Consider the following 12,000-nt stretch of genomic DNA (forward strand, 5'->3'; position numbering starts at 1 on the left):
AATTCTGCAGCAAGACTTTTAACAAAGACAGGAGCATATTTCGCTTGTTTCAGTACGTCTTCACTGGTTGCCCGTCTGTATCAGAATTGGTTTTAAGATTTGACATTCAAGGCTTTGTCTGGTCCAGCACCCTCGCTGCCTTCTCGTTTAATCCCCCTCGGGCGAGCATGCGTCTTGCATTCCTCTGGCAGGGACTTTCTGGATGTCCATGTGGCCGGGCTAAATACTAAAGGTGACCTGGTTTGTGCCACGCTCTGGAATGCCCTGCCCGAGGAGCATGGGCTGGCAGCGTCAGCACTGTATTTTAAATAGCATCTTAAAAAATGTGTTTGTCTTTTACCGCCTTTATAGAATCCCTTTAACTGTATTATTAATATTCTGTGTAATTGATACTGTCACACCATCTCAATTGTCCATTTTATTCTCTCACTTTTTAGATAACTCTTTAACTTTCGCTTTAGAATATCCTAACATCTGACTTGAGTGCAGCCAGTTACAGCATAGTGCGAGCCAGTTGTCCAGATGCCACAGTCGACTAACAGTTTAATTGCTGGTCTGGCTTTGTCAGCTTGCTCCACCTCCTTCTGATGTTGTAATGAAGAGGGTTAACTGTCAATCCCTCTGCCTTGTAACAGAGCCAGCGAGACGCGCAGGACCACACTGCCCTTCAGAGGCCCATACCAACATTGTCCTGCCCCACGCCACACACACACACACACACACACACGCACACACACGCACACACACAGACAGCAGGAGTGACAGGACTGAGAGACGACTGGTCATTCTCCCGTCTTTCCCACAAGCTTTGGTTTCTAATGCCATGAGAGGATGGCAGAAGGTGCAGATGGAGAGGAAGAGATTCAGTTCTTGCGTACGGTAAGTGATGCCATCTTCCCTTTGTCAGATAGTACGCTGGAAATTGTTGTCAGCAATGTATAAAACTGTCGGAAATCTCATTCTGTCGGCGGTGTACAACAACAACAACCCTTTAGTATGTTGAATGGTTGCTTCTTGCTGGTTAACAGGCCAAACTTTACTGCATTAGTGACTTTTTTGCATGCTGGAGATTGTGGAGGACACAGATTGACAAAGACAGGTGGCTGGTTTTGTTGGCATTGTTACCTATTTATATCTCAATGGGCACTGTTGCTGTTTTGTCACTGAGGAGAAAACTTTGGTGCCAGGTGACAGTTTACATGTACTCATATGACAGTACAGTTTTATATCACAGTATTTGTCCCATTTTGACTCTGCTATCAGATTTGTAATTGTGATGGCAGTGAAGAAAACAATGAATATGTGGTTTACATTTTATGAGATTAAGCCATTTTGTATTAGTGGCCCAAAAAAGTAAAATTGTAAAAGTAAAATTGCAGCAAATGGCAGAGGTGGGACTGAGATGAGAGCCTTGGACAGATCAAGATTATAATGGCCTCACAGATAAACTGTCATTCCAGTTGAATCTGTAGATCCTTGAACCCAGATTTTCCCTTAAATTTCCTCTTAAATGCCTTTAAACTTGAAAAAAAAAAAAAAAAAAAAACATTAATATTGTGCAGTAGTTGCACACACACATATATTATGTATCTTCTGCTTGAAACGCTTCACTGACGCTTCATCACTCTTTTATTGAGTGAAATATTCAAAACTAAGTTGCCACTATTTTAGGGCTACACCATTATATCAAATTGAAAATATCTGGATGTTTTTTGCCTCACTTTATATAGGTGAATGTATTTTCTTGTAATTCAGCACGACCTATTTGGTATTTTTGGAAACCTTAGGATCCGCCCCAGAGTTTTAAATAATGTTCTGTTGATTTGAACAAACGACAGCTGTGCAGCAATGACATGCACACCCGAGAGAGTGGCAGAGGTCAAGAGGTTAAGGTGAAAATCCACCTCAAGGTTCAGATGTTATTCCTGCGATACTGTTGCATCAAGTGTGCAACGGTGCAGTGTTACCCAGAGCAAGGCAGGAATAGAGGCATCAAACTGTGACCCTAACCCTAACTCTAACCCCCAAAAATAATCTTAAAAAAAAAAAAAAAAAGAATGGAGGTGACCCAGACTCACATGAGAGCATTAGAGCTGTACAGTGAATATGAGAGGGAACTTTTGGAGTTGGTGATACTAACCCTGGTGATTGTTCTGGGTGCTTTTTTCTTGCGTCGCGCAGAAATTTAAGAAAGTTGATCAACTGGATGTCAGTGCTTCAGCAAAACAGTTCAGCCCACAAAATCAGACAGTCTTAGTAGAACTAACAGCTGGCTTTGTATTGCTATCTCTGAGATTTTTAGTGGATTTTCATCAGTATAACACAAGTATTTGTTTTGCAAATTTACCTTAAACACAATTAAAGTCCACATAATTTCCATGTGATGAAGATGACACAGTGACCTCTTTTTTTTTTTTTTTCTAAAAAGTGATTTTCATAGAGCTTCAAACATTGAACGCACCACTGAAAGCTGCATGAGGCGAATTTCTGCTTTGGCATCTGCAAGTTTCAGTTTGTGATAACTTTTTGAAATTTCAGAAGTTTGAAGGACTTCATTACCCAGAAACCATTTAGCATGTCATCAGTACATGGCTTGATTTTTGGTCCTTTCGGTTTTTGTGCTGTGTTTACACAGCTGAGCCAGTCATCATCAATTTGCACAGACTTTTTACCTGGTATGATCATTTTTACACTGCAGGAAGGGGATCCACAAGAACCACTGCATCTCATGCAGCAACAAACGTTATGTGAATGATTACTATGTGATATCATTTCAAAACTCTGCTGTTATATATAAATAGTACATGTGATAGAGTTAAGTTGTTTCCATTCATTTTTGTTGTTTTGCCTGTTTGCATTGAAAGAAAGTCTCCATTAGCTTTAATTTCGGCAGTTCTCAGTAACAGTGATGGACAGTTACAGTGGCATTTGGTCCTGCTACTTTCTGGCTGTCATTTACATGTAACAACATAACAGACCAGGATCAGGATCAGGTTTTACTCTGGTGTGCCTCCTTGGTGTTTTGCCAGGTCAGATTTGTTGTCTTTCTGTCCTCTGTTAAAGTTTTGTTTTCTTCTCCTAAGTTTTGATTAATAACTTCCTGTGTGTGGAGAAAATTTCCCTTCAGTAATCTTGCCTGACACCAGAACTATATTTTGGACATTTCGGGTTAATCTACAGTCTCTAGCTCTCAGCTCTACTCTCTTGCTGCCCTAAATTGCCTCATATGATGGGCGACCTATGAGGGTGTTCTGTTAAATAACCAGCCGCCACCATTTTTGTGGCTTTTCAGGAAAAATATGGCATTTTACACGTTGTAGTCTTGGCTGATAAGGTGTATTTTTCCAGTAAAATCGTGCCTAGTGCAGCTGCAAGATACGCTTGAAGCCTTGGGCAATCATGCCTCAGCAGAAATCAGCCTTCATGCATTTTAACAGAGCCTAAAAATGCTAGGCAACAGTAGGTCCCATCAAGACCGGTATGACCCGCACATCGTTATTATATCAAACATTATCTTGTTTTCTGAATCTTGTAATGAGTTGAATCACAATAAACAAGCTTCACAAGTTCACCAGTTGTCTTAGATTTCATGGATGTGACATCTTACTTAATAATATACAACACAGTTTGTAAAGACAAGGTAAAATCTTAAGTCAAAAGGTGTGAAAGATTGAATTTATATCATTACGTGTATTTTTAGTTGTATTAGTCACGAGTAAGCCATAGCACTTCCTTTTTATAGAACCATGCCAAAGGCTGCAGAGCAGTTTTTAGGCCTTGAAGCAGTCTACATTTGTACTAACACAGAGGGCCTCTCAGCTTTGCCGGTGTAACAGGCCAGAATAACCCTACACCACATTGTACGCGGGTATAGTTTGGCTGGGCCCAAAGTATACTCTGGGGTATAAAATAGCCTAGCCCAGTTTATACCCCTGGGTATACTTTGGGCTAGGCCAAACTATACCCCCCAAGGCCACATTATACTCCCCAGACTCAGACAGGGGGTAAAAGTGGGCTAGTCTGTTTTATACCTCGGGGTATATTCTGGGCTAGTCCAGTTTATACCCCAGGGATTTTAATTTCTCGGGGTAATCATTATTTATTTATTTTTAACTGCAACTAGGCCTATGAAACTAGACCTACGTATGTTGTGCCATTGAATCAACCTCTCCGAATGCACCCAGTTTTTATGCATACATGTGTATTTGCCGTCTATAACGTATAGATCAACATAATTTGATCTATAAGTTATAAGGAGACTGAGAGAGACTCACCATTGTACTTTAGCCTAGGGGGGTATAGTTTGGCCTAGGCAAAAGTATACCCGGGGTATAAACTAGACTATACCCCGGGTATAGTCTGGTCAGGGGGTACACTTTGGGCTGTTACACCAGGTCAGTTTTTGCAAAAAGTGCATGTTTTCAAGTGAAATTGTCTTTTTCCTTGCAATACAACACTGAAACGTATTACTATAAAACAGTATCACAATATACACATACAGCAGGGCGGAATGCTACTGTGATTTTGTGTGTGTGTGTGTGTGTGTGTGTGTGTGTGTGTGTGTGTGCGTGTGCGTGCGTGTGTGTGCGTGCGTGTGTGTGTGTGTGTGTGTACAGTCTATGTAAAAGTGTTTGGCTCTGACTCAAAAGGAAATTCAAACATAATCTTAGTCATTTGAAAGTCAAAGTGTCAGTGCTCTGGCCAGTGGTTATTTGGTTGCTGTTCATCCTGATCTCTGCTCAGATCTATATTTACAGCGTGAGGATTAGCAAATTCAAAGCTTGGCCCATTTCAGCACCTGCTAACTTCAGTCTGAGTGGGAAGTTTACTTACTAAAGTAAAGCTAGTGGGGACATCATTTATAATATGATGCCATTTTTAATTGCAGTTGGGAAATTTTGCCCAGACTCTTGCCATAGCCATACTTTAATGGCATCCACAAAGCTGCCAGTCATTTGTCATCATGGTGGTGTTTGTGTGGCTGCTCTCTCTTCTTACATCACAGATTTCCTCCTAAAGAGATAGATTTCAGGACACCTTATGACATACATTTTCATACTAATTAATGCAGTAATGAATGACTTTATTTGCATGAATGTGGATATCTCTAAAATATATGTAGGTTATTATTATGGGATAGCCCAGGTATGTTAGTCCACTAGGGGTGCCGAGGAGTGCGTTAGTGCCTCAGTTAAAAAATTGAGGCACTAATGTACTTTGCGTTGGGAACCTCTCCCTTTCTTCTCTTCTCCTTATGTTGTATTGTCTTCTATGTTTTTCAACCATTGAATGCGTTTCTGTTGTTATGATATTGTTCATTTTAGGGTCTCCAATATAGTCCGATATTTGCCGAATTGTCTTAATGGAGCACTTTCAATTGTATTGTCTGTGTTTCATTATGTAAATATTTATTGTTCTGATAATATGAATACATGTGGAAAATCTGGCAGCAACCAGTATGAATGTAAGCAGTAAGCAGAGTAGTCCACCACACCCTTAGGACTTAATAAAATGAAAGTTGAAATTGATATACTATTAGACATACACTTCGAATAGTAAATTTCCACCTCTAAAATGATGTGTTACTCAGTGGTTTGTACTTGAATAAGAATATGAACAAACTGAGAATGTATTTATGAACTTAAGGTGAGAAGAAATACAATTTTACATATTCCATTTCTCAGTGTGCTGACTAATTGGGTTGTTAAAGCTCTGCAATGTGGGCCAGTCTTACTGGGCCATCGGATCTCAAATATCTGGTGCTTTCCAGAAGGGAATGTGTGAACAGCAGGTGCAGGGCCTGAAATAGAGGGTTATGGAGGAGTGGCTGGTGACCCAGAGCCAGAGAGGCGGGGAGATTAGTGTTGGGCCACTGACAGGCACAGAGAAATAACAAAGAAGAAATAGAAGTGACGGGTTGGAATGAGAGCTGTTTGGCAATGACAAGCAACTGTCTGTGCAGTTTTTCATTTATACAGCCCCCAGTGGTTGTTCCCTTGCATCACATTTGGGTTCACTGAAATCAAAACTCTGAGTTATATGGTGATCAATCACAGAATTACAGACTGTCCTCACACTGTCCTCAGTTTCACAGCTCCCTCTAAATCAGTTTTGCCTGTAACCCTACCCTATGCAAATATACAGTATGTCGTAATATTTTAACCTGTCAAAGTCATGGCTGGCAGGTTAAATGTGCCAACCTTTGTTATGAAAAGTAATACATATACTTGATTCGATCCCCATATATTAAAGCGGGAATTTAAAACATACAATTTTCCTTTTGAAAAGCCAAATATACACTCAATATTGTTATGGTATATTGTTTTTTTAAATGATTTTCTCTGCTAACAAGGTGCAACCTCTGGCACGGGGTTGGTATAATCCAGTCTTCCATCAGTCTGTCAATAGTATAACTCAAAAAATACTTGACAGACTTCCATGAACCTTGGTAGGAAGGTTGATCATGGCCCAGAGAAGAAATAATTATCTTTCCGTGTCAAACACAAGGTCAAAGGTCATGATAATGGGCCAGGCTTAGCACAAACAAGGGTGTAACATCCAAGTAACATCACAAAACCTGTCAGGGAAGTTGGTCATGGGTCAAGGCATTATTGACTGACTGAATCCATTCTGATTGGCCAAAAGGGGTGTACAGGGCTTAGCATAAACAGCGTTGTTATTTCAAAAACGCAGCCATGTAACATCACAAGACCTGATAATATAATGTTGATAATGTTGGTCACAGGCCAACAAAGAAGTGAATACCTTTCAAGGCCAATTGGCCTCTGTTGAATTGAATTGATGGTGTTAAATGGTGGTGAGAAATCAATGAGTAAGAGCCTAGTGAGTGTTAGGGCTCTCCACATTTTGATGGAGTAGCAATGTCAGTGGGTTCTATTGACGGGGCTCAGCATAAACAGGGCTATAGTTGCAAAACACATCCACAAATCATCATGAAATACAGTTGGACAGTTGGTCATAGGTCATGGGGGGCATGTCCTTTGACAACAGCATTACATTATTAAAGGCTGCAAGTTTTCGCAGAAACAGAGGCTTAGTTTCCAAACATGTCTATGTTACACATCTGTGCAACATCATGAAAACCTGGTACGAAGGTTTCTCATGCATCAAGGTGGCACTGATCAACTTTCCCCATTGAGTGACGAAGGGGGCGTGCCGCATGGCAACATAATTGCAAAAGGGGGCGTGGCCTGGCACAAATAAGTGCCTTCTTGTTTTTAATTATAATTCTGGTGATATTTCTATTGGTGTTTGTTTTCTGGTAATTGGTACACTACCTTCAGAAAATTTGAATGCTAAAAAACAACAACTGCTGTCACTTTGGACTTATCTTTTCTTTGCAGGATGATCAGGTCGTGCTACAGTGCACTGCCTCCATCCTAAAAGAACAGATCAAGCTCTGTCTCTCATGTGAAGGCTTTGGGAATCGTCTCTGTTTCCTTGAAACCACCTCCAACGCTCAGGTACGATAACGATATTACAATTAATTCCATTGAGAAGTTAATTTCCACTGTCTACCGGGTTCATTTTATGGATGTCCTGTGTTTCAGAATGTCCCTCCAGACCTGGCTATCTGCTGCTTCATTTTGGAGCAGTCCCTGTCTGTGCGGGCATTGCAGGAGATGCTGTCCAACTCCTCTCTGGATGAGGTATAGTAAGAGGCAAATATGGGAGTTGTTCAAAAAATATAATGCTTCTGATTCTTTGGAGGTGTCTTTTATGTTTAGCAACTGAACCTAACTTGTATCTTTTCTGATTCCCTTACCCATTCATCTTCACCCATCTGTCAACCACAGGCAGTCGATTTGGACAAATGGGTATCTTTGCTCCCTCATGCCCGATGCTTTCCTTTAAAATTTCTTTCATACCTAATTGATATTTAACCGGTTGTTGTTTTATGTTTAAATAATCAGTGGAACAAAAACTGTGTTTACTGTGGATGTGAAAAACTAATAATGACATAATACTAATAAAGTCAGATTTAAATAACAGTGATCCATACTACCACTGTGATATAATGTGACTCAGTCATGGTGCATTTTGTTCATTTGACGTCAAGATCATTTAATTTCTTTGCTTTTCACTTACCCCTTGCCTTTTTCACAATTATGGAACATGGTTGCTGATTTTATTTTTCCTACCCCTGTTATGTCAGCACATGCTTGGAGTCTATAGTCTTATGCTGCTGTTTTCTAGATATTAACAGGAGAAAGCTGTCATTTTGTAACATTGCTACTTTTGTCTCCACGACCGTCTTCACACCTGGTTTTAACATCCATCTTGGGTGATCTGGTCTCAAGTGGCCAGCAGTACATATAGGTGCTGTATGGTGATGTGGAGAGCATTTGTAGTTTGAATGTTAATCTTGTCCAAATGCATCTCTGACACGTTTGGAAGACAGCCTAGTCACTTTGTGGGAGAGAGGACCATTAGATTGTTAATGGGCAAGAGATGGGAAAATTGGAAAAAGTGATAACAGTGATAGCATGGAATATATGCGTCAGAGGGAAGAAAGAACAGGGGGGAGCTGAAGTAAAGCACAGAGGAATCAAAACAAAGGAAAAGAATGGAAAAGAGAGCAGATATGTTAAGGACCTGAGGCTGAGTAAACCACGGAGTGAAGTGATGTATGTAGTCATGACATCACATCGTAGGCAGCCACTGGCGACGCAGAGATGTATGATAACGCTGGGCATGAACAGCAATCTGTCTTGGCTGTCCACTTGTGATCAGATTACCCAAGGAATATGTTAATACAAAGTGTGAACAGGACCCAAGAGTATAGAAGAGAAGTGAGCGATGTGATGTGTAATTGCCCTTAGTAACTCTGTCTCTGTCCCTCTGCCAGTCATCACAGGGTGGGGGCCACCGAACACTGCTGTACGGACATGCCATCCTCCTGAAACACACTCACTCCAGCATGGTGAGCACATTCATACTTGGTTCTGTGACAAGTGCCTTTTGCTCACTGCTTTCTGTTACAGTGTGAATTGTGTTTGATTTATTATCACTTCAAAGCACTAATATGTATTTTGTCTCTTCACGCTGCAGTACTTGTGCTGTTTGACCACGTCCCGTTCACTGACAGACAAACTGGCTTTTGATGTGGGCTTGCAGGAGGACTCTACAGGTAGCTCTGAACTTTTCCTGTCCTCTGTGTCCCACACCCAGTGCATTGGGTGTCTGCTTTGTAAACCTATTTGTCTTCCACAGGAGAGGCATGCTGGTGGACCATCCATCCAGCCTCCAAACAGAGGTCTGAAGGCGAGAAGGTCAGGGTGGGAGATGATCTCATTCTTGTCAGTGTGTCATCAGAGAGATACCTGGTAACTCAGATTTTCTTTATTTAATGCAACGTAACTGGCAGCCTGCTGTTGATTCATCATATCAGAATGATCTCTTCCTGTCTTTTCAGCATCTCTCGTATGCCAGTGGTGACCTGATGGTGGACGCTTCCTTCATGCAGACACTGTGGACTATGAACCCTGTGATGTCTGGATGTGAGCTGGCTGAAGGTCCGTCTTTCTCACTTAATTCTCTTCCAATGGTCTTTTTTTAAAATGAATTTTCAAGTTATTGTACAACAAAATATACAATAACAATGATATAAAATGAAAAAGGCAGTACCCTTCCACCCTCATACAGAAAAGATAAAGAGGATTGCATTGTATTGCAAAGCATGGTATTTTAACCATGGCAACTCCTCCTGACTCCTTGACTCCTCAAAAACTGTTTAATATATCCCCTTCAGACTGTGTGACCGCTGTAAGAAAATAGAGGAAACATTTCAGTGAACCTTGAACTTAGACCTATTTAGGCCTAGGCTGTTTAACAGTTTGGTGATAAATATTTTTGTATGGTTAAAAAATAATAAAGGAAGTTACAAGAGCTTCATTTAACTAGAAATAATTGTGTGGTGTCTTATGACTCTGTCATATTACAACAAGAATGACAAAACCTTTATGCAGCTATCCTACTGAATTTTCTAGATTTTAAATGCTCAATTTATGCTTGTATGACTCTGTTGGATTGGATTATGGCTGATTATGAGTGACAGGATTATTCTTAGCGTGGTCTGTTAACACTGAAACTGTTAACACTGAAACAATGCATTTTCTGATTGGCAGAAAGTCTTGAGTAATGAGTAATGGCTGCTCTCCTGCAGGGTATCTGACTGGAGGCTACGTACTCAGGCTGTTCCACGGTCACATGGACGAATGTTTGGCCATCCCAGCAGCTGACCAAGGGGACGACCAGCGCAGGTGAACACAGTCCTCCATCACTTGTTGTACATCCCATCAAATATTATCTTCCAAATCCACGTCATATGTCAATGATGGACACATTTTTTTGTTGTTCAGAGTTGCTCATTATGAGGGAGGGGCTGTATGCAGTCATGCCCGATCCTTATGGAGACTTGAACCTCTGCGTATTGGGTGAGTGTGTTGATTGATTTGCTTGTATGTAATGATGTATACATTATAAACACACAATTAAACTGACATTACAGTGTTTTGATGCTCATTTATGTGTTCCTGTTTGCTGTTTAGGTGGAGCGGCAGTCACATCAAGTGGGGCCAGTCTTTCAGGATTCGCCACATAACCACAGGCAGATACCTTTGTCTGGATGAAGAGAAAGGGCTGCTGCTGGTGGACCCGGAGAAAGCAAATTCCAAGATGTCTGCCTTCTGTTTCAGAATTTCAAAGGTTGGTGCCAGGGTCAGATAAGCTCAGCCAGAAGACCTCAATATTTAAAATAAAAACACATACCAAAAAATGTACAGTATGTGAGTCCTGTGTGCAGTAGAACATGTTTTCTCCATCCTTAAAAAAGAACACACTTTTTCATAGTTTCTTCCTTTGCATGATGTTTCAAACTGCAGGAGAAGATTGAAGTGGCTCAGAAGCGAGATGTGGAAGGCATGGGCATACCTGAGATCAAATACGGGGAGTCCATGTGCTTCGTGCAGCATGCAGCAACTGGCCTCTGGCTCACATATGCTGCTGTTGATGCCAAATCTGCCCGTCTGGGGCCTCTGAAGAGGAAGGTGAGGAGGAATTATGTAGCAAGGGGTCCATTAAAAGTTAATTGACTGATGACTCTGGAAACCTACAAGCATTTCTGAAGTCAGCTTGTTCTAGCAGTATTTTAAGAGGCTTTGTAAGAGTTTTCTTTTTCTTACCAGGCCATTTTACACAAAGAAGGCCACATGGACGATGCCCTCACAGTCGCTCGATCCCAGACAGAAGAGTCCCAGGCTGCCAGAATGATTTTCAGCACAACAGGCCTCTTCAACCAGTTCATCAAGTATCACAACACTTTAGCTGCATTGTCCTAAAAAATTGCGAACTGACCTATTTCTGTTTAGTTACAAAAATATAATAAAGTTGCCTTAGTGTTTACAGTATTCATAATATCTTCTTTCTGTGTTTCCAGAGGTCTTGATGCGCTGAGTGGGAAAAACAAGTCTCCCAACCCCCCGTCTCTGCCCATGGACTCGGTGGTTCTGTCCCTGCAGGACCTCATCTTCTACTTCCGACCCCCCGAGGAGGAGCTGGAGCACGAGGAGAAGCAGTTCAAGCTTCGCTCCCTTAAGAACAGACAGAACCTTTTCCAAGAGGAGGTCAGTCTCTTAACTCAGAGTAATGGTCAGAGTAATGATGATTCCCTTAATGAATGTATGAATATATTCATAAAATTCACAACAGCAGCATGCCTGGGGGTTGGTTGAATTTTATTTGTATTTAATATTTACATTGTTCTTGCCGGTAATTCTTTATTCTGCGTTTTCTGCTCTTGCAAACAGGGCATGATCACACTGGTTCTGGACTGTGTTGATCGGCTTAATGTCTACAACACAGCAGCTCACTTCTCAGAGTTTGCTGGGGAGGAAGCTGCAGAATCATGGAAGGAGATAGTAAATTTATTATATGAACTGCTAGGTATGTCCCTATAATAATTTGTTCAATCCATTTGTT

The 12,000-nt window shown here is 41.1% G+C and overlaps 1 protein-coding gene across 1 annotated transcript in view; it reads left to right on the forward strand.

The window, feature by feature from the left end:
* Window positions 1-811: 811 nt before the first annotated feature.
* LOC115371805 (ryanodine receptor 1-like) overlaps window positions 812-12,000 on the forward strand; it is a 59,931-nt gene continuing 48,742 nt past the window's right edge. The window contains exons 1-15 of the mRNA XM_030069353.1: window positions 812-879; window positions 7,365-7,484; window positions 7,572-7,670; window positions 7,818-7,838; window positions 8,870-8,944; window positions 9,073-9,151; window positions 9,235-9,347; window positions 9,437-9,536; window positions 10,187-10,283; window positions 10,383-10,457; window positions 10,572-10,728; window positions 10,905-11,069; window positions 11,208-11,329; window positions 11,459-11,645; window positions 11,829-11,964. Of these exons, the coding sequence (XP_029925213.1) occupies window positions 832-879; window positions 7,365-7,484; window positions 7,572-7,670; window positions 7,818-7,838; window positions 8,870-8,944; window positions 9,073-9,151; window positions 9,235-9,347; window positions 9,437-9,536; window positions 10,187-10,283; window positions 10,383-10,457; window positions 10,572-10,728; window positions 10,905-11,069; window positions 11,208-11,329; window positions 11,459-11,645; window positions 11,829-11,964 (1,594 nt within the window). The 5' untranslated portion in view covers window positions 812-831. The remainder of the gene's footprint in view (window positions 880-7,364; window positions 7,485-7,571; window positions 7,671-7,817; window positions 7,839-8,869; window positions 8,945-9,072; window positions 9,152-9,234; window positions 9,348-9,436; window positions 9,537-10,186; window positions 10,284-10,382; window positions 10,458-10,571; window positions 10,729-10,904; window positions 11,070-11,207; window positions 11,330-11,458; window positions 11,646-11,828; window positions 11,965-12,000) is intronic.

This window comes from Myripristis murdjan, chromosome 14 (genome assembly GCF_902150065.1).
Source record: "Myripristis murdjan chromosome 14, fMyrMur1.1, whole genome shotgun sequence".
Taxonomy (NCBI): domain Eukaryota; kingdom Metazoa; phylum Chordata; class Actinopteri; order Holocentriformes; family Holocentridae; genus Myripristis; species Myripristis murdjan.